We start from the raw sequence: 18,054 nt of genomic DNA on the forward strand, positions 1-18,054 counted from the left end.
ATTGCTACACATAGCCATGTCCCCCACCACCGCAAAAAAAGTTGAAGTACAAAAGTCCCATAACTCCTGTAAAATTTGTCGAATCAAAATGGCGACACAATATGATCAACTACATATGGTGACTAACAATCCTACAAAATTTGAATGAAATCCGGTGGGCGGTTTCGGAGGAGTTGCATCCACAAAGTGTTCATATAGTGTAGCATGCACAAATTCAACAAAGTCCCATAACTCCTGTCAAATCAAAATTCAGGCATATGATCAACTACACATGGTGACTAACAATCCTACTTAATATGAACAAAATCTGTTGAGCAGTTGCGTCCACAAAGTGAAGTGGGACGAACGGACGGACACCGGTATTTCTATGTCCCCTTCCGCTTTGCGTTGGGGGACAAAAAGGGTTATTGAACTTATATAGGTAAATATTGACACTCGTTGGCTGTCAAAATGCACTCGCAGCTCGTGCATTTTGACAGCCAACTCGTGCCAATATTCACCAATATAAGTTCAATAACCCTATATCATTAGGAGCAGTCTTTGTAAATTTTGATGAAGCTGTTTATGGAAAATTGCAATCTTCTGACGTTGATACATCATTCTGTTTATCCATGTCTCACACCTTCAAAAGGGCAATGATCTATATAATTTATTAGTTTTAGGTCTAATAAATGGAATTAATTCACTTTCTATACTTTTATCAGAAAAAAATGTAAGCATGGAGTTCCCTTAATGCTAAGGTTTGTGTTTAAAAGCAATATGTCTTGCCATTAAATGCAACACCTTTGGCTTTACACTTTGTGAATAAACGCAAAGGATTTGCATCTAAATAATACCTCAAACTAATCCCACAAACAGACACACAGGATTCAAAGTAATTTATTGAACATGTTTATATGTAAAACAATATACTATAAATGACTCAGATTTCTCCATGTAATGTACATTGGTTAACCACTAACTCTCTATCCTGTCTAGTACTTTGGGCTGGTCACTAAATATTCATCCTGTCTAGTACTTTGGCTGGTCACTAATTATTCATCCTGTCTAGTACTTTGGCTGGTCACTAAATATTCATCCTGTCTAGTACTTTGACTGGTCACTAACTCTTCATCCTCTTTAGTACTTTGGGCTGGTCACTAACTCTTCATCCTCTTTAGTACTTTGGGCTGGTCACTAACTCTTTATTCTCTTTAGTACTTTGGGCTGGTCACTAACTCTCTATCCTGTCTAGTACTTTGGCTGACCACTAAACACTGCTGTAGTTTGAGGTAACAATATATAAATGTTCTACTGATGACAGCTGAATCCAGGATTTTTTTTGGCAAAGGTCAAACAGACATTTGTCCTTTCAATTTCAAATACTGTAACAGAAAATGTGAATGTATTTAGAGTGCTGATATCATTTGAGGAATGTGCTCAAGCAAAAGAGGCACATGTAAACGTAAACACACAGCACTACAGAGTATGTGGTATGAACTGTGAACGATAGTATCGTTTCACCCGCCTATCATTAGGTCAATTTTTAAAATCTAAATTTTTAAATAAATTTTTTTATGTCAATATATATGTATACATTTATATCAATTTTCATTAAAGTTAATTTACCCCCCCCCCCCCCCCCCCCCCCCCCCGGTGAAACACAGATCCCTTTTTGCAGGTATCATTGTCAAAATTGTAATTTAGCAATTTAAACCAAAACTTTTGTTGTTTCGGGGGGGGGGGGGGGGAGACACATGTTTACAGACCAAAACACAGTGAAAATGTTCATTCTATTATCAATTGCAAATGAGGTTATAGATAGTGAAATGAAACCATTTTTTACTCCATAATATAAAGTAATTGAACAAATTAAATGGTTATTTGTTGATATCAATAAGGATTTAATATATGAGTTGAAAATGTAGGCAGGAATCCAGAGTTAGTGTGCGTAGTTCTTTGATGAAGTGGGTAATTTTCTTTATTTTGGGACTTACATTCTTTCTACTGTTTATAGCCTGTTGAACCCAGAGCAACTCCATTGCGATATTTTTCCTCATCTCTTGAAGTGATTCATAATTCTGTGGGTATCGAACCTCTGGAACGGAGTCATTAGCAGGAGCTGCAATGAAAAAATAGCAAGATTTATCTCCCTTCAAATACTCTGTATTTTTTTCAGATATCATAAATTTGCTTCTCTTTTTAAATGTGAATAATCAGTATTTTTATAATATTGTAGACTTCAAATATTTTTCACTCACTCTTACATTTACGTAAGTTACAAATAAGCTTTTCATATGCTCACGGCACTAAATGTAACAGAGAGGTAGAAATACAATGGAATAGACCGGGGATTCACACGTGGGGATCCTGAATTTTCTAACCAGGTGCTCTACCAAATGAGTATCTGGCCACCGGCGATTGAACCCATCTGACCACTACCCACATATAAAAGTTTCAATTTTCAATTCAATATAATTGTAGCATGCCACAATCTTGTACCTGAGATGTTGTGGAAGCTGTCCCACACCGACATTTCATTGGATGAAACACCAGAGGTCCCCACATGTGATGTCATCCCTGGGTTTCCCCTGGGAGATGGAATTCCTTTGGAAGTCTTTATTGCTTTCTTTGATGAGACTGGCTCCTTTAAAGTAGATTCTTTTGTAACTCTGTCAGCAATGTCTATATTTTCTCTCTGCTCTCCTTGTTCATTTGCAGCTGGAGCTGTGTCCAAAAAAGTTTGGTAAGTATCACTTTGCTTTGGTTCCTGAATATTTACCGGCACTTCTAGAATTTTCAGCACTTCCTGATCTTTTGCCTCACTTTCTGTTTGTACGCACTGTTCATTTCTGTGGTTATTTTGACTAGAAGCACTGGGCTCACAAAAACTCGTCTGAGTTTCTACTGTGAGGAAATGTCTGTCAAAGGAATGAATATCTGACTGCAGACCCACTTCACATTGTTCTTCAGATTTTGGTTCAGCTGTCGGCTCACTCTGAACCCGCACAGTCTGTACAGGTGTGAATGTCCTCAGTTTGGTAGTTTGAATTTTCTCTGTTGTCTTCTCTAATGCTGGGCTGTTAACCACTTGTCTTCTTTTATTGTCCTTTTTCTGGATGATTGGTTTACACAGATTGTCATGTCTCCATACTGTTTCAGATGAGCTGCTTCTCTCGATTTCTTTGAATATTTCTTCATACATCTCTCTGGTCTCTTTCATCCATTTTCTAACCAACACACCCCTGAACAGCGCCTGGGGGAAAAAAACCAATAGAAAGCGTCAAATATTTTCTGGATTGCTCATGTAATTGGTTCAGCAATAATATACATACACTATACATTATAAAAATATTACATGTTTCGTATGGGGACATGTGAGCATCGAAAAACTATTGTTGACCGAAGCTCCGCCAAATATGTGAATATGAATTCTGCTTATTTTGTGGTTCACTGGTATTTTATGCTTTTGTTTTTGCACATTATGTTAATTCATATGTGGTAGTGATTTCGATTTTGTTTATAATTTTTTAATCGTATGCCCATCGGTAGATCTATCTTTTACCAGAGAACGTTTCAATAGGACTTATTGTTGCCCCATCCTACAAGTTTTGAATCTGCACTATGTCAGGAAGCTTTCATGTAAATTTGTAGATTTTAAAAGATTTTCCCTAAATATTTGTATGTAAAACTTTGATCCCCTAATGAGGCCCCATCCTATGCCCGGGAGTAATGATTTTAACAAATTTAAATCTGCACTATGTCTGGTAACTTTCATATAAATTTCAGCTCTTCTGGCCCAGTGATTCTTGAGAATAAGACATTTAAATGACCCAACCCTATTTCTGCATTTTTGTGATTATCTCCCCTTTGATGAGGGCATAGCCCTTCCTTTGAATATACGTGAAAGCCCTTCACCCAAGAATGCCTTTTGCCAAGTTTGGTTGAAATTGGCCCAGTAGTTCTGGAGAAGAAGTCGAAAATGTAAATGTTTACAGACGGATGACGGACAACAGGCGATCAGAAAAGCTCATTTGAGCTAAAAAAAAACCCAACTTTTGGGTCGGTGCGACTTTCTCAGACTCGGTACGGCGAGGGGAAATAAACAATATTTTCATTTTGGACCAACAAGGGGAGGGGTCAAATATGTTGTAATTTATTCAATATTAATTATATTTTATGTGAATGCTGAAATATTTCATCATTGTGTTAAAAATAGGATTCTGTACAATATTATAGATATTTCTAATTTCCTTTTCTGAAACATGCCATTGCCACATTGTACAAGAGGATTATCATATTTCTATTTTTACTAGTATATAGGTGCATGTAAAGGAGGAGGGGGGGAGGGGGGGGGGGGGGGGGGGGGGGGGGGAGAGAGAGTTAAAATGAGAAAAATTCTGGATCCCCAGGCCATCATTAAAAATTTTTTTGTTTGATGTACTCCGACCCACATTTTTCAAGTCGGGTAGGTAGGTCGGTATTTTTTTGGTTTTTTTTTTGAATGTCATGAAAATCAGATTTACAAATTTACTGATGTTTGCATTAAACACATAACGCTGCCAGAGAGAATTGAGTTTAGAACATTCATTTTGTACACATTGTATATAATACACGTAAATCTTCAATGTCTTCTGAAATTTTCTCAGGACGTTTTTGTATACGTAACGGATTAGGACCTCTACAGTTTTTATTACCACCGATTGATTCTTCTATTTGTGGTTTGACATTCATAATAGTAATCACTTAAACACTTTAATGTGATCCATGAATATCCAAGTGAATTACATGATGACGGCAATTTACAATCAGTTTTAACATTGCCCAATATAATTTTAATGCTGACTTCCCCGCATCGTTCAATTTCTTGTGACGATCTTGTTCCATTCATGTGTCTCAGTTTAAGAGCAAAGTAAAAGTGCCTTTCACCTATTAAATCATCATAACATTTAAATAATCCCATATCAAAATTTTATGCCTGCTTTTTCAGAAATATATATATAGACCATCAACTTGAACGCAGACTCGTGGTCCGCCATAATTTTGGTGCACCATCTCACGTGATTTTTTATTTAAGTAGCATGGCTTTCAAACTTTTGTACACAAATACGATCAGGCCTCGACGGGGGAGTTCCTAGCTTCTTGCTCTATCTTGTTGGTAGATAATGTGGTAATTTGGAGCAGTGATGCAGTATACTTGATCGTTCATATAGAAAAGTGTTTGAAAAGTTCGCAGATTAACAAATGGTCATTATCAAAGAGAAAGTAGAACCGAAAGATGCCCAAAGAACATTTTGATACAGTGTAACAAAATTTCTGTAAAACAACTAGTCAATAAAAAATGCAACAAGTTTAAAACTAATACGGGACTTTCGAGATACGGATCCACTCTGACTTTTATCGTGCGTTGAACGTAATTGTAGGGCATGTCACTTCCGGATTACAATAACAACAAAGTAAACAAACATGGAATATTTCAATTGCTATCAATTTCCTGCATTTAAATGCTATCTTTGAAAGAAAGGAATCACTAAAACCATTTTATAGGAAAATACAATTGATTAAATTATGCGAGTCGGCGCGGGAAATAAATCTAGGGAATATCTTGAGGATATCGGTAAAACTTCACCCCTTGCATCCAATGGTACGCGTCTAAATGCGCCTTTTCCCTTCCATCTAATTTACGCCCAGGTACTAAGCACCAATAATGACTTGGATCGTCATCGTGGGACTGCGCATAGCTCTTTACGGACCGTCTGTTAGCGAAACACCATATGTATCGATATCAACTTTGCCCTACAATTGGTTATTATCACGTGACCGTAGTGTATAAACGTCAAATATAATCGGTCGTTCCGGCATATCCCGAAAGTTCCGTATTCGAAGAATGTATACTTTCCAGGGAGAGAGAAAAAAAAAAAAAAAAAAAAAATTATTAAAAATTTTCGAAGTGTGGAAAAAACGATTGGGTCGGGACAAATTTCACGGGTCGGTCGGAGTACATCAAACAAATCAATTTTTATTTTAAGCCCCACAGAGGACTGTTCATGAGAGCTAAAATAGGCTGTTTGAAGTGTACAAGTTTTTCTGCTGCCTTTAATATATCCCATTCATGTAGAAATTGTTTAAATTGCTGATCAGAGCATAAACACTACGACATAAGCAGAAACACCGTAAACATTTCATCATGCATATGTACCTGTATCTTCAAAACTTCTCTTTCGCTGTACTCGTTTTCTGTAAAATCTTCCGCCATTTTTAAACAAATGCCGTTTCCGTCGGAAGAAACGGCGTTGATTGGATGTACAGAAATCTAAGCACCTAATAGACGCAGATTTATTGTTTACGATTCTAGTCACATTGCACAACAATGGCACATGGTGGAGAACTCCCAGAAGTGAAATATGAATGTAAGCCGTTTTTACGTTATATTACTCTTTTAATGTCGCACGAAAAATTGACAGGGCAAATAAATTGGATGTTTTGAAGATCTTTCAGATGAAATATTAAAACTAGTTGTTTTTAGATCTGTAAACATGTGGATTGTAGGAATGTACAATGTGATATAACAGAGTATTTCCTTTATTAATTAATTCGTTGCATTTTAAAGAACATGATTGTAATGAGTTCTTTTTGGATTTTGTCAGATTAAGCAAAGACTAATGATAAGTTGTAGAACAAACAAAAACAAATTTATTGTTTAAATAAATAATAAAAAAAGAAAAAGATATGCACACTCACTCCTTTCACTCTCAACACAAATTTACATGAATAAGCAATTGCCAATATAAATATCTGATACGTTGTAAACAGTTATTTTGGAAAGTTCGATAGTACGTATCAGATGTAAAGCAAATGTACAGGTATTAACTTTTCAAGTTAAAACAATATTCAAAAGTAGTATAATTTAGAAAAAGTTCCAATATTCAATTCTCCTTTTCAGTAATATAATATTCTTTGGGTTTGTTCTAAATTTCGAGTTACTTTAACTTTATAATGTAACTAATCTGCACTCTGAAGACACTGTTCCGGTTTCCCGCCAACTTGCGATAAGCACGCCCAAAAAGGAAAACAATCCACCACCATGCAAGCCTTGCACGAGCTATCGTCAATTCCTGACAATATACCAGGGTTCCGATGCCTCCCAAGTCTCGGGTTATTCTCTACGGAGCTACACCACGCCTTTCCATATTGTAGCACGATATCCGCATGGACCTCCATATATCTGAATCCCGCAACTCTCTGCCTGCCTTCGGGTTGAAACTGGTTTTGTTAAACACCCATGTACGCACTGAAATTAATTTCATAAAAAAAACTACCAACTTGCAACCAAACAAGAAACCGAGAACTGACAAATAATAAAACCATGCTAAACTAATTATTAATACTCACGAACTATCAGAATACAAACAAAACACGCTTACTGGCTAGGAAAAAGATGTGCCCTCCAAACAAACTCCTATTTCAGTAGTTATATTTCTCCCAATGTTCTACATAAAATATGACAGGAAGATAACCATCCCCTGAACTTCTAGGACCTGTCAACGTGGCACCCGGCTGATGTCGTTACCGTGCCCTATCTAACTTACAGCCATCCAAACCGGTCTCCTTTATACTAGCAACTAAAAATAACTCACACTCGACTCAAAACAGACGTAAAATACAAAACGCTAAATCAGCAAAACTGAATCAACTTCATTACAATGATACATGGTACATTTAGTATATGGTTGTAATATCTTCAAGAATAAGTGTCGCTTGGTCCATGCCTATAAGATATTTATAATTTTAGCAGTAGAACATTGTATCTAATGTCTCTATGTTATTGTTTTGTAGATCTAATGTCTTTATGTTATTGTTCTGTAGATCTAATGTCTTTATGTTATTGTCCTATAGATCTAATGTCTTTATGTTATTGTCCTATAGATCTAATGTCTTTATGTTATTGTTCTGTAGATCTAATGTCTATGTTATTGTTCTGAAGATCTAATGTCTCTATGTTATTATTCTGTAGATCTAATGTCTCTATGTTATTGTTCTGTAGATCTAATGTCTTTATGTTATTGTCCTATAGATCTAATGTCTTTATGTTATTATTCTGTAGATCTAGATCACACAGCAGATGTTCAGTGAGTATTACAGTAGTCATGTTAATCTATCCAATCTCAGTGAGTATTACAGCAGTCATGTTAATCTATCCAATCTCAGTGAGTATTACAGCAGTCATGATAATCTATCCAATCTCAGAGAGTATTACAGCAGTCATGTTAATCTATCCAATCTCAGTTATATCTTTCGGATGGCTATTTTGTCTTATCTATCCAATTTAAAACTCCTCGAGATATTTTCTCCACTCAACACTTTATTAGAGGACTCATCTTACATTGAAAATGAAATTGATAATAATCTGATTCTCCGTCTGTTAAATCAAACTGAAATTGGAAATTAATTATATAGTTATATACTGTAAAGGGGGAAATATTTGCTTGTGTTTTATTTTTGCTATATTTGCAATTGTATTAATGATCACGAAAATAAAACCATGATTGCAAAGTGCTGTTCAAAGTATTTGGGGGTATGAGTTCATGCATGGAAAGGAGTTTATCTGTGAAATTTAAACCACCGTGAAATACAGAACAATTAAAATCACGAAATTTTAACCTCACAAAATTAAAGCCCTTTACAGTAATACGAGTTATATTAAGTCGCATTCAGAGTCTACATGGTGAGAGAAGATGCCATCATTATGATTGTGGTCATGTTTATGTGGTAGTGTCAGATAGATAGCCTGTTTACTTAATCTGGCTAGTAGATTCCCTTTAGCTCATTTGTTAAAGGTTTCAGGTTCGATTCCCAGCGGATTCAGATACAGTCTCAGTTGCATAATTTGCACCCACATTAGAAGCAGGGTATGTTTTTGGTAGATGAGATTGACTGCTTCCCGTGAACTTTGCCCCACAGGCACTCCAGACACCTAGGAGAGTGTGGGACCTGTCTATTCCTGGTGGGGGACAATGTAGTAGTGTTGAAGACATGATCAAGAATATCCATATATATATATATATATATATATATATATATATATATATAACCAAACATATCAGAATCAAAATATGGATTTGGTTTCATTGTTATCAAACTCACCAGAATTATATGGTGTGAAAACAAAAAATTAATTTTTGGATTTATTTTTTCATATTGAAAAGGAAAATGTTATTGTGCATGAAGATCAAATATCTATATAAAAAAAAAATAGGGAAAAACATATGGAAAATTTACTCTGCATGGATTTTTCATCAAAAGAGAAAAGATAGTTCTTCCATCATGACTCTGACTGAAATCTCTTAAGATCTAATTTTTTGATACTAAATTTCATTCCATTTTTAACAACTTAATTATGTTTGTTTTTATTTTTTTTTCAGATTGCATGCATGTATCCTTTTGATGTAATCTACAAAACATCCTGATCCATGTACATAGGGATTACTTTGTCCATCTGTCTGTTCCATACTTTATAATCATTGCATCTATGTGTTCCATGAAACTGTAGTTTTGAGATGAATTGGAATTTACACAGCTGATATTACATTGTCGTCATGTTTTACACGAAGAAAGAAAAAATGAATTCAGTCAAATTAGTGAATAATAAGGCACATTTCATAGCTATTTACATATATTTATTATTGACTCAAACTGAACAAATGTGATTAAGGCATTTTGAACACATGGACAATATCATAGTACTCTTTTAACATGTATTATTTCAGTAGTGTTTTAACATTTCAATGGCCAGGAGCTTCTGACAATACATGTCAGCTGGAGTTACTTCATTTTGCCCTTCCTTTCCAATTACAGGATTGCTATTTTGAAAACTTCCTAGAATATGGGAAGAAGAAAAAAATTGACCCTGATATTGTGTCAATCAGAAAGGGAAGAAAATCATGAAAGCTTTTATAGCTTTCCCCATTAATGTTTATATGAACATTATTTTAGGAATGTTTGATACTTGCAATCTAATCATGTCTTCCTTCTTTCAGGGAGAGACATATTGTTTTGTACTTTCTGTCTATCCGTCTGTCTGTGACAAAATCTTGTGAATGCTTCTCCTCCTAAATGGCTTATCAGATAGACTTGAAACTTTGCCATTTGTAGATGTGCATATTGTCAAGACAGGAGGATCCAATTATTTTCCATAAAGTTATAGTGGATCTAAGAGAGATGGAGGATGTAAAATAGCTTGTAAACATTTCTCCTCCTAAATGGCTTATCTGATAGATTTGGAACTTTGTACGATGCTTCATTGCCATTTGTAGATATGCACATTGTTGGGACAGGAGGATCCAATTATTTTCGTAAAAGTTATAGTGAATCTAAGAGGGGTGGAGGATGTAAAATAGCTTGTGAACACTTCCATGTGGCTTATCAGAGTTCATTACATGTATATCTATGTTCCTGCTCATGCTTTTTCCTCCATACCATGCAGTACATTAAGGGTAGGAGGTTTCATTTGGAGCACCCCCAATTTAGGGAGCTGGGGAGACTTTTGTTTTTAATAAAAACAATCTCTAGTTAAATTAGCTGTTTTGAATTTACTACCATTTTTCAAGCGTTTGAGAAGTGGTAGCGGATTGAAAACAGCTTTGATTTAGATTAGATTGTAACATGGTACATATGAATATTATTTTGATAGTGCTTTATCATGTTTACAGATGGACATTATTTCAGTAGTGTTCTAACATCTATTAACAATATTCACTTTTATCCCAGTGAACTCAAAATTAAAAAAGTCACAGTCATCCAAATCTGCTTCATATTTGGATGTTTTACTGAACATAAATGTTAATGGCAAACTTACAACTCAACTTTATTATAAACAGGATGATTTCAGCTCTTTCATCTCCGACTTCCCAAATTCATGTAACAATATTCCATTATCACCTGCATATGTTTATTCGATATGTGAGAGGAGCATTTTCTGCATATGATCAAATTTTAAACAAAGACAGGCTACTGATGAACAGCTGTTGATGTTATAGGGTTTCAACAGTCTCATTTAAAGTCAGAATTTCACAAATTTTATGTATGGTTGTTATAGTGATTAGAGTGATGTTCTTTGTAAATACAATCTGATTAAAATAAGATCTTTGATCCGCTCCGTTATTGTTATGTCGCTTTGTGTAGCGACATAACAATAAAGGAGCGGATCAAAGATCTTATTTTAATCAGATTGTTGTAAATACAACCTGTCGGTAGGTCAAATGCTGTCCGACATGTTTCATACCAAATGTTAGGCCATTCTTTAGGGATGCTAACTCCTCCCAGGCACCTGACCCCACCTTTTGTGTTTCAAGGGTCTGTGTATACCCAACTTTTAATTTTGTATTTGTTATAGGAATTATGAGGTTGATCACTGTTTGTTATCTTCACCTTTTTTCACTGAAACATATGATATTCTGTGAGTAATGTTTAAAATTTGGAACATGTTGGCATTATTTTAGTTGTGTTTTAACATGTTTCCAGGAAAAGTTTTCCAGAGTAAAGTTGTATATATATGTACAAGAACTTAACAATGAATGTGTCCTTGACCTAGTTGTACAGGGGGAGACAGCCTATCGGAAGCATTTGAGCAGTGTGCCACATCCATGTTTGGTTACATGACAACTGATTATGATAAGGTGGAAATGACAGAGGAAAAAGAAGTGGAGGCTGAAGGTGACATTGATAAGACTATATTGATAAAGTCTTTTACACTTTGTAGCAGAAAATTAAATTCACCAAGTAAGGAAATTGATATGGACAAAAATAAAACTGGAGCAAATATTTCCCTGTAGTACATGTATAATGGGGTCAATGTTCAAGTTTTTATGTGCCTTGTAATTTCAGGAGACAATGGGATGGGGTTGTTTTCCACTTTTGATGTGTCTTGTAATTTCAGGATGTGTCTTGTAATTTCAGGACATAATGGGATTTTCCACTGTTTATGTGTCTTGTAATTTCAGGAGATGATTGGATGGGGTTATTTTGCACTTTTTATGTGCGTTGTAATTTCAGGAGATGGGGTTATTTTGCACTTTTTATATACCATGTATTTTCAGGAGATAATGGGATGGGGTTAATTATTTTTCACTTTTTATGTACCGTGTATTTTCAGGAGATAATGGGATGAGGTTATTTTCCACTTTTTATGTACCGTGTATTTTCAGGAGATGGGTTATTTTACACTTTTTATGTGCCATATTTCAGGAGATAATGGGATGGGGTTATTGTCCACTTTTTATGTGTCTTGTAAATTCAGGAGATGGGGTTATTTTGCACTTTTTATACGTCTTGTAATTTCATGAGATGGGTTTATTTTCCAATTTTATGTGACTTGTAATTTTAGGAGATGATATGATGGGGTTGCTGTTCCACTTTTTAGATGAGTGGCTGTTTGTCTTTTCAGCAGATGATTTTTTTATACCTAGGGTAAGCAACCTCAAGTTTGAGCATTTTTTTATTACTATAAATTTAAAAGATACTTCATCCGATTAATTATGCTGAAGTAAAAGATCAGCGTTTAATGTACATGATATTATGTTTTGAAACAGTACTCGTATATTGCTTTGTTGATTAATTCCATTTTTCATTACAGAAAATTGTAATTACCGCATTTGATAAAGAAAATTTCAAAATAAAATCTGTTGGGTATGTACTGCTAATCGCTTCATACAATATGTTGTTCACACTTAATTCATGCATTTCTGAGATATACTGGTATTTTATTCCGGATACAATTTTTTAAAAAGATTTTAACAAATGAGGAAAAAAAAGACTGACACTATTAAAAACAATAATCATCGGCTTGGATGTGTATGAAATATTTTTGTTGTTGTTGTAGGTATGGGGAAGAATTTGACATACAGAAACACCCTCAGGTATCCATATAGCATGTTTATTTTACAATCTATTTAATGAAAGAAAAGTTTTTGAAGCTGAAACTTAATCATTTCATATAAAAAATGTCTTGGCTATAAGACTTAATCACCTGTGAAATAACATTTTAATCTGTGGCTGTACTATGTCTGCTGAAAACAGGAAACAGAATTCACTGGCAATGAAGATGAATTGTTACTGCTTATTTTATTCATAGTTCTGCATGCATCCATTACAATCTTGTTCTGTGCATATTAATACAGGCAATTAGTCTTAAACCATGCAGAACTAGGTTTTTTCTACTTTCAAATCTCTGATTGAGTTAAAAAATACTTTACTGAAATAGACACAGCAGGGGACTCTGATATACAAATTAATTGCAAGCATGCTGAGAAAGCATGCATTAACTTTTGCAAAAGTGTGTATTCTGCCCATTCGTTGGCAGATAGTATAACCATGATACTGTACATGTATAAAACTTCACAAAGATTTCGGTGGAATTCAGTAGACTTTATTCCTTTCGAAGTGGTACTAGTCCTAAACCATGTACATGTATGCGTGTGAGTGTGTGTGGTAAAAGACTGAAACAAAGAAATATGTTCTAATTACTAATTGATTCACAGAACATATATAGTAGCTATTGAATACAATGAAACATATGACAAATTGGTAATTATAATAATAAAGGCTGAAGGACTATCAAAAGCAACAATATAAGTCCAAAATATGTATTTATAGCACAAATGGTTTTCCATAGAAAAATTGTTAGAACAGTACTTTTATACATATAAAGTTTATGACAATGGCTTTCCATACTTTTAAGAGTGAATGAGAGAATTACTGATACAGTCTAAATTCCTAATTATAGCAAATAATAAACATTGTAATGATATATACAACAATAAATATGCACAAATATCACAATGTACTTACAACTGTGTGCCTGCATATGGATGAAAATCTGAGGAGCTCAGAGTGAACGATGAGTGGTGTGGGTCACACCCAAAACAAGTAAACAGGAAGTAAGGAATATTAACTCTTTTAAAAAAGAAAGATAACTAATTCACATTATCAGGGAAAATAACTCTTGTAGATGTAAAGGAAAGTAACTCTAGGGAAAACTTAGCATAAAAAAGTGTGTCAATCATGACAGAAAATGAGCCTGGTCCATAGCTGCAGTTCCTCAATCTTTCTCTAGATTTCATATAAAAGATCATCAGAGTTTACAAAATGAATCACATCTGTTAGAGTTTTTAGCTCACCTGAGCTGAAAGCTCAAGTGAGCTTTTCTGATCGCCTGTTATCTGTCGTGTGTCCGTCTGTCTGTAACCTTTTTATATTTTCGAATTCTTCTCCAGAACCACAGGACCAAATATAACAAAACTTGACCAAAAGCATCCTTGGGTGACCGGCTTTCACGTTTGGTCAAGCTGATATGTACATAAAAGCTTCCTGACATAGTGCAGATTCAAGTTTGTTAAAAGCATGCCCCCCGGGGGTATGATGGGGCCACAATAGGGGATCAAATTTTTACATACAAATATACAGGAAATATCTATAAAAATCTTCTTCTCAAGAACTGAGCCAGAAAAGCTGGTATTTACATATAAGGTTCCTGACATAGTGCAGATTCACGTTTGTGAAAATCATGGCTCCTGGGGGTAGGATGGGGCCACAATAAGGGATCAAAGTCTAACATAAAAATATATAGGGAGAATCTTTAAAAATCTTCTTCTCAAGAACCACCGAGCCAGAAAAGCTTAGATTTATATGAAAGCTTCCTGACATAGTGCAGATTCAAGTTTATTAAAATTATGGCCCTTAGGGGTAAGATGTGGATATTTATATGAAACTTTTCCAACATAGTGCCAGATTCATGTTTGTTAAACTCATGACCCCTGGGGCTAGGATGGGGATACAATAGGGGATCAAAGTTATACATACAATACTAATAAATAGAAAAAAATCTTTAAAAATCTTCTTCTCAAGAACCACTAAGCCAGAAAAGCTGATATTTACATGAAAGCTTCCTGACATAGTGCAGATCCCTGTCTGTTACACTCATGACCCCTGGGGCTAGGATGGGGCCACAATAGGGGATCAAAGTTTTACATACTAATAAATAGAAAAAAAATCTTTAAAAATCTTTTTCTCAAGAACCATTGTCCAAAGAAGTGTACATTTACAAGAAAGCTTCTTGACATAGTGCAGATTCAAGTTTGTAAAAGTTATGGTCCCCGGGGGTAAGATGGGGCCACAATGGGGGATCAAAGTTTTACATACAAATCTATAGGGAAAATCAATAAAAATCCTCTTCTGAAGAATCACTGGACCAGAAAAGTTTATATTTACATGAAAGCTTCCTGATACAATGCAGATTCAAGTTTGTAAATATCATGGTCCCCCAGGTGTAGGTTGGGGCCACAATAGGGATAAAAGTTTTACATGCAAATATATAGGGAAAATTTTTAAATAATTGGGCCAAGTGACTCAGGTGAGCGATGTGGCCCAAGGGCCCCTTGTTTTCATTAGAACATTTCTCATTATCATGGTACAGAAGTAAATGCATTTTTTTCAATAAAACATTTCTCTTTATCAGGGTACAGAAGTAAAAGCGATTACCTACTCCAATATGCAGATTTACGACAAAGAGGGACAACATGAAGTGTTTGTTATCATTGACATCTAAGTGCCATGTGTGTGAATTAAGTTTGTGTGTGTGGGTGTGAAAGGTTTGAACACCTGAGTGTTTTCTGTACAGAGGGGTAGCTGTTGGAAGACTTTGTAGACTGAAGACCTCTCTGTGGTGTTTTATTAGAGAAACAGGAAAATTGTTTTGTATTTTAGTATTTATTTTACTGAAAAATTATATTGAAGGAAGCAGTGACTGATTAAATTAAAAAGTGCATAGCTTGATGCATGTACATTGAGGAGAAAGTCGTGCCAGGACTCAATGTTTATAAAATGTGAATTATTAACAATGTTCTGTAAAATGAAAGTGTATGTGAAGCCTGTATAAATTCCCATTCTCTGTTTTGGGACTTACTCAACGTTTTTCAATAATATAATATAATTTTTGGTGACATTTCATATTCAATTCACATGCATTCTATCTTGTTTCTACAAAAAATCTTGGGGTATATTACCTTGTCTGTTTTAGAGTAAGCATACATGTATTTTGATAGTTCCTGGTTGTTGCAAGTAAAAATGTAGATTCAGCTCCGATATATAAATGGTCATTGCCGTAGTAAAGAAGAAAAGAAAACTCTTTGGAACAATCTGGTATTGAACCCAGGACCCTTGCATTACTAGTTAGGTGACGTAACTACTGAGCTACCCAGGCCAATATAGAATTTAAACCTATTTTAGAAATCATACAAGAACACTTTATATCGAGGAGATGAAAAAATAATTTTTGAGAAAATGTCAGAAAGGCCGCATATGTCCTTAAAGATAAATTCAGAAAGTTCTAGTATGTGAGAGGATGCCAAGTAGTTCATTCTACTGACCGATGTGAACCACTTATTGGAGGAAAAATTAAACTTTTAAAATTATACATAGATTGTAATTGTATTGTGTTTTTATTTTGTCCAGTACATTTGTATGTCTGCTTACACAAATATTAGAAAGAAAACAAATTAATATGTGGAAATGTCCTAAGCCTGGAACATTTCTAAAGTTTGAGAGAATTTTAAAAAAAACAAAGCACAGTAATTGTGAACTATGTGTTTGGCCTGGCCCAAAAAAAATATGAGTGAAATATCAAAGGTTTCAAAAACTAGTCAATCTGATTAAAATCAGATCCTCGATCCACTCCTCTTTTTTTTTCTTGTCGCTACACGAGAAGAATTGACCATGTGACCTAAAAATCAATAGGGGTCATCAACTCCTGAAGATGTACCAGTGTACCAAGTTCGATGTCTGTCAAGCAAAGGGTTCTCAAGATATTGAGCGGACAGTATATTCCTATGTCCAGTTTGACCTTTGACTATGTGACCTCAAAATCAATAGATTCATCTTCTCCTGATGATGTACCAGTGTACCAAGTTTGATGTCTGTCAAGCAAAGGGTTCTCAAGATAATGAATAGACAATCTGATTAAAATCAGATCCTCGATCCGCTCCTCTGCCTCGTGTAGCGACAAGAAAAAAAAAAAAAAGGAGCGGATCGAGGATCTGATTTTAATCAGATTGAAAAACTAGTATTACTATTTGTACTAATGATGCATCGAAGGATACTGAATTGATACTGATCAGTAACAATATCTTGTCCACACAAAGTTGCTCTTTGTTAATTATCAATTCACCAATCAAGAGCTCACTGGAACTGGAGCATGGATATTTTGATTATTAACAAATATAGCTGATGTCATGGCACCATATAAATCATTTTTCAAATTGGAAGTTGATCACTTTTCAAAAATATTATCAAGTTTTGAAATAACCCCCAAAAATAAGAACAAGGTGTATTGTGCCAATCTTTAAAATGGTAGCTAGTTCATGGGAAGAGCTGCTGTGTAAGCCTGAATTTTTTTCTTCTTCTATTAAAGACTTCATTTTCTGAAATTGTCGGTGTGTGAAGGGGGGTGGGGTGTGTGTGAAATCTTTTACTCTTAATACTCTCGCTTTTCTGAATAATTTTTAGTCATAAATTTCACCACTTTACATGACTACGACTGTTAAAAAAATGGTTGGGGAGCAGCAGTTACCCAATATATCTTTATTTGCTTTACAAATACTGGTCACTGTCAAAAAAGTAGGGGGAGGGGGTATGCCTTATTTGGCCACCCCTGATTTTGCCACTGTGTGGAATCTTAGTGTGGAATCTAGGATCTAGAGATCTGTGTGTGTGCCACAAAAGGGCACTTTTCGTCGCGGCAAGACAATTTCGGGGCACTTTCATTGTATCTTACTATGATAGTAATAGAATAATCATTTAGCCCGATCTTTAAAAGTTAATACCTGTTGTCTTGATTTTAAACCTTTCAATCAACTTTGTGAAAAAAAGAACAATTGTTTATATTAACAAATAATTTCTAAAAATTTATATAGAGATAAAAGGGCATGGTGCAATTAAAAAGGGTGCATGGTGTCAGCGAAAAAAGGCATTGCGCAGCACCATGCTAGCTTGCTTTAGATTTAACATTAAATGGATGCTACTACA

At 34.9% G+C, this 18,054-nt stretch overlaps 2 protein-coding genes and 1 long non-coding RNA gene across 4 annotated transcripts; 1 reads left to right on the forward strand and 2 right to left on the reverse strand.

The window, feature by feature from the left end:
* Positions 1-863: 863 nt before the first annotated feature.
* LOC125646744 (uncharacterized) lies at positions 864-6,278 on the reverse strand. 2 transcript variants are annotated; one of them, XM_048873265.2, is made up of 4 exons: positions 6,179-6,278; positions 2,482-3,235; positions 1,977-2,101; positions 864-1,364 (listed from the first exon to the last, which is right to left on the reverse strand). In XM_048873265.2, the coding sequence occupies exons 1-4, from the start codon at positions 6,233-6,235 to the stop codon at positions 1,332-1,334; spliced, it is 969 nt and encodes a 322-aa protein (XP_048729222.2). In that variant the 5' UTR covers positions 6,236-6,278; the 3' UTR covers positions 864-1,331. The 2 variants fall into 2 exon arrangements, with proteins under 2 accessions (XP_048729222.2, XP_048729223.2); XM_048873266.2 differs by lacking the exon at positions 6,179-6,278 and adding an exon at positions 5,609-6,135.
* A 36-nt stretch (positions 6,279-6,314) lies between these two features.
* On the forward strand, positions 6,315-16,454 carry LOC125646745 (protein archease-like). The gene is made up of 7 exons (XM_048873267.2): positions 6,315-6,389; positions 8,084-8,108; positions 11,570-11,691; positions 12,362-12,444; positions 12,611-12,663; positions 12,857-12,893; positions 15,491-16,454. The coding sequence occupies exons 1-7, from the start codon at positions 6,350-6,352 to the stop codon at positions 15,578-15,580; spliced, it is 450 nt and encodes a 149-aa protein (XP_048729224.2). The 5' UTR covers positions 6,315-6,349; the 3' UTR covers positions 15,581-16,454.
* LOC130046850 (uncharacterized) lies at positions 6,659-13,939 on the reverse strand. Its single transcript, XR_008795884.1, has 2 exons — positions 13,825-13,939; positions 6,659-7,270 (listed from the first exon to the last, which is right to left on the reverse strand). It is a non-coding gene; the product is annotated as an uncharacterized LOC130046850 (long non-coding RNA).
* Positions 16,455-18,054: the final 1,600 nt, after the last annotated feature.

The sequence above is a fragment of the Ostrea edulis genome, chromosome 6 (genome assembly GCF_947568905.1).
Source record: "Ostrea edulis chromosome 6, xbOstEdul1.1, whole genome shotgun sequence".
NCBI classification, from domain to species: Eukaryota; Metazoa; Mollusca; class Bivalvia; order Ostreida; family Ostreidae; genus Ostrea; species Ostrea edulis.

Coding starts and splice junctions, on each gene's coding strand:
- LOC125646744 (XM_048873265.2), bottom strand. CDS start 6,235: ATGGCGGAAGATTTTACAGAAAACGAGTACAGCGAAAGAGAAGTTTTG. Junction 3,236..6,178: donor GAGAAGTTTTGAAGATACAG/GTACATATGCAT, acceptor TTTTTCCCCCAG/GCGCTGTTCAGGGGTGTGTT. Junction 2,102..2,481: donor CAGCTTCCACAACATCTCAG/GTACAAGATTGT, acceptor TTTTCATTGCAG/CTCCTGCTAATGACTCCGTT.
- LOC125646745 (XM_048873267.2), top strand. CDS start 6,350: ATGGCACATGGTGGAGAACTCCCAGAAGTGAAATATGAAT. Junction 6,390..8,083: donor CCCAGAAGTGAAATATGAAT/GTAAGCCGTTTT, acceptor ATTATTCTGTAG/ATCTAGATCACACAGCAGAT. Junction 12,664..12,856: donor TTCAAAATAAAATCTGTTGG/GTATGTACTGCT, acceptor TTGTTGTTGTAG/GTATGGGGAAGAATTTGACA.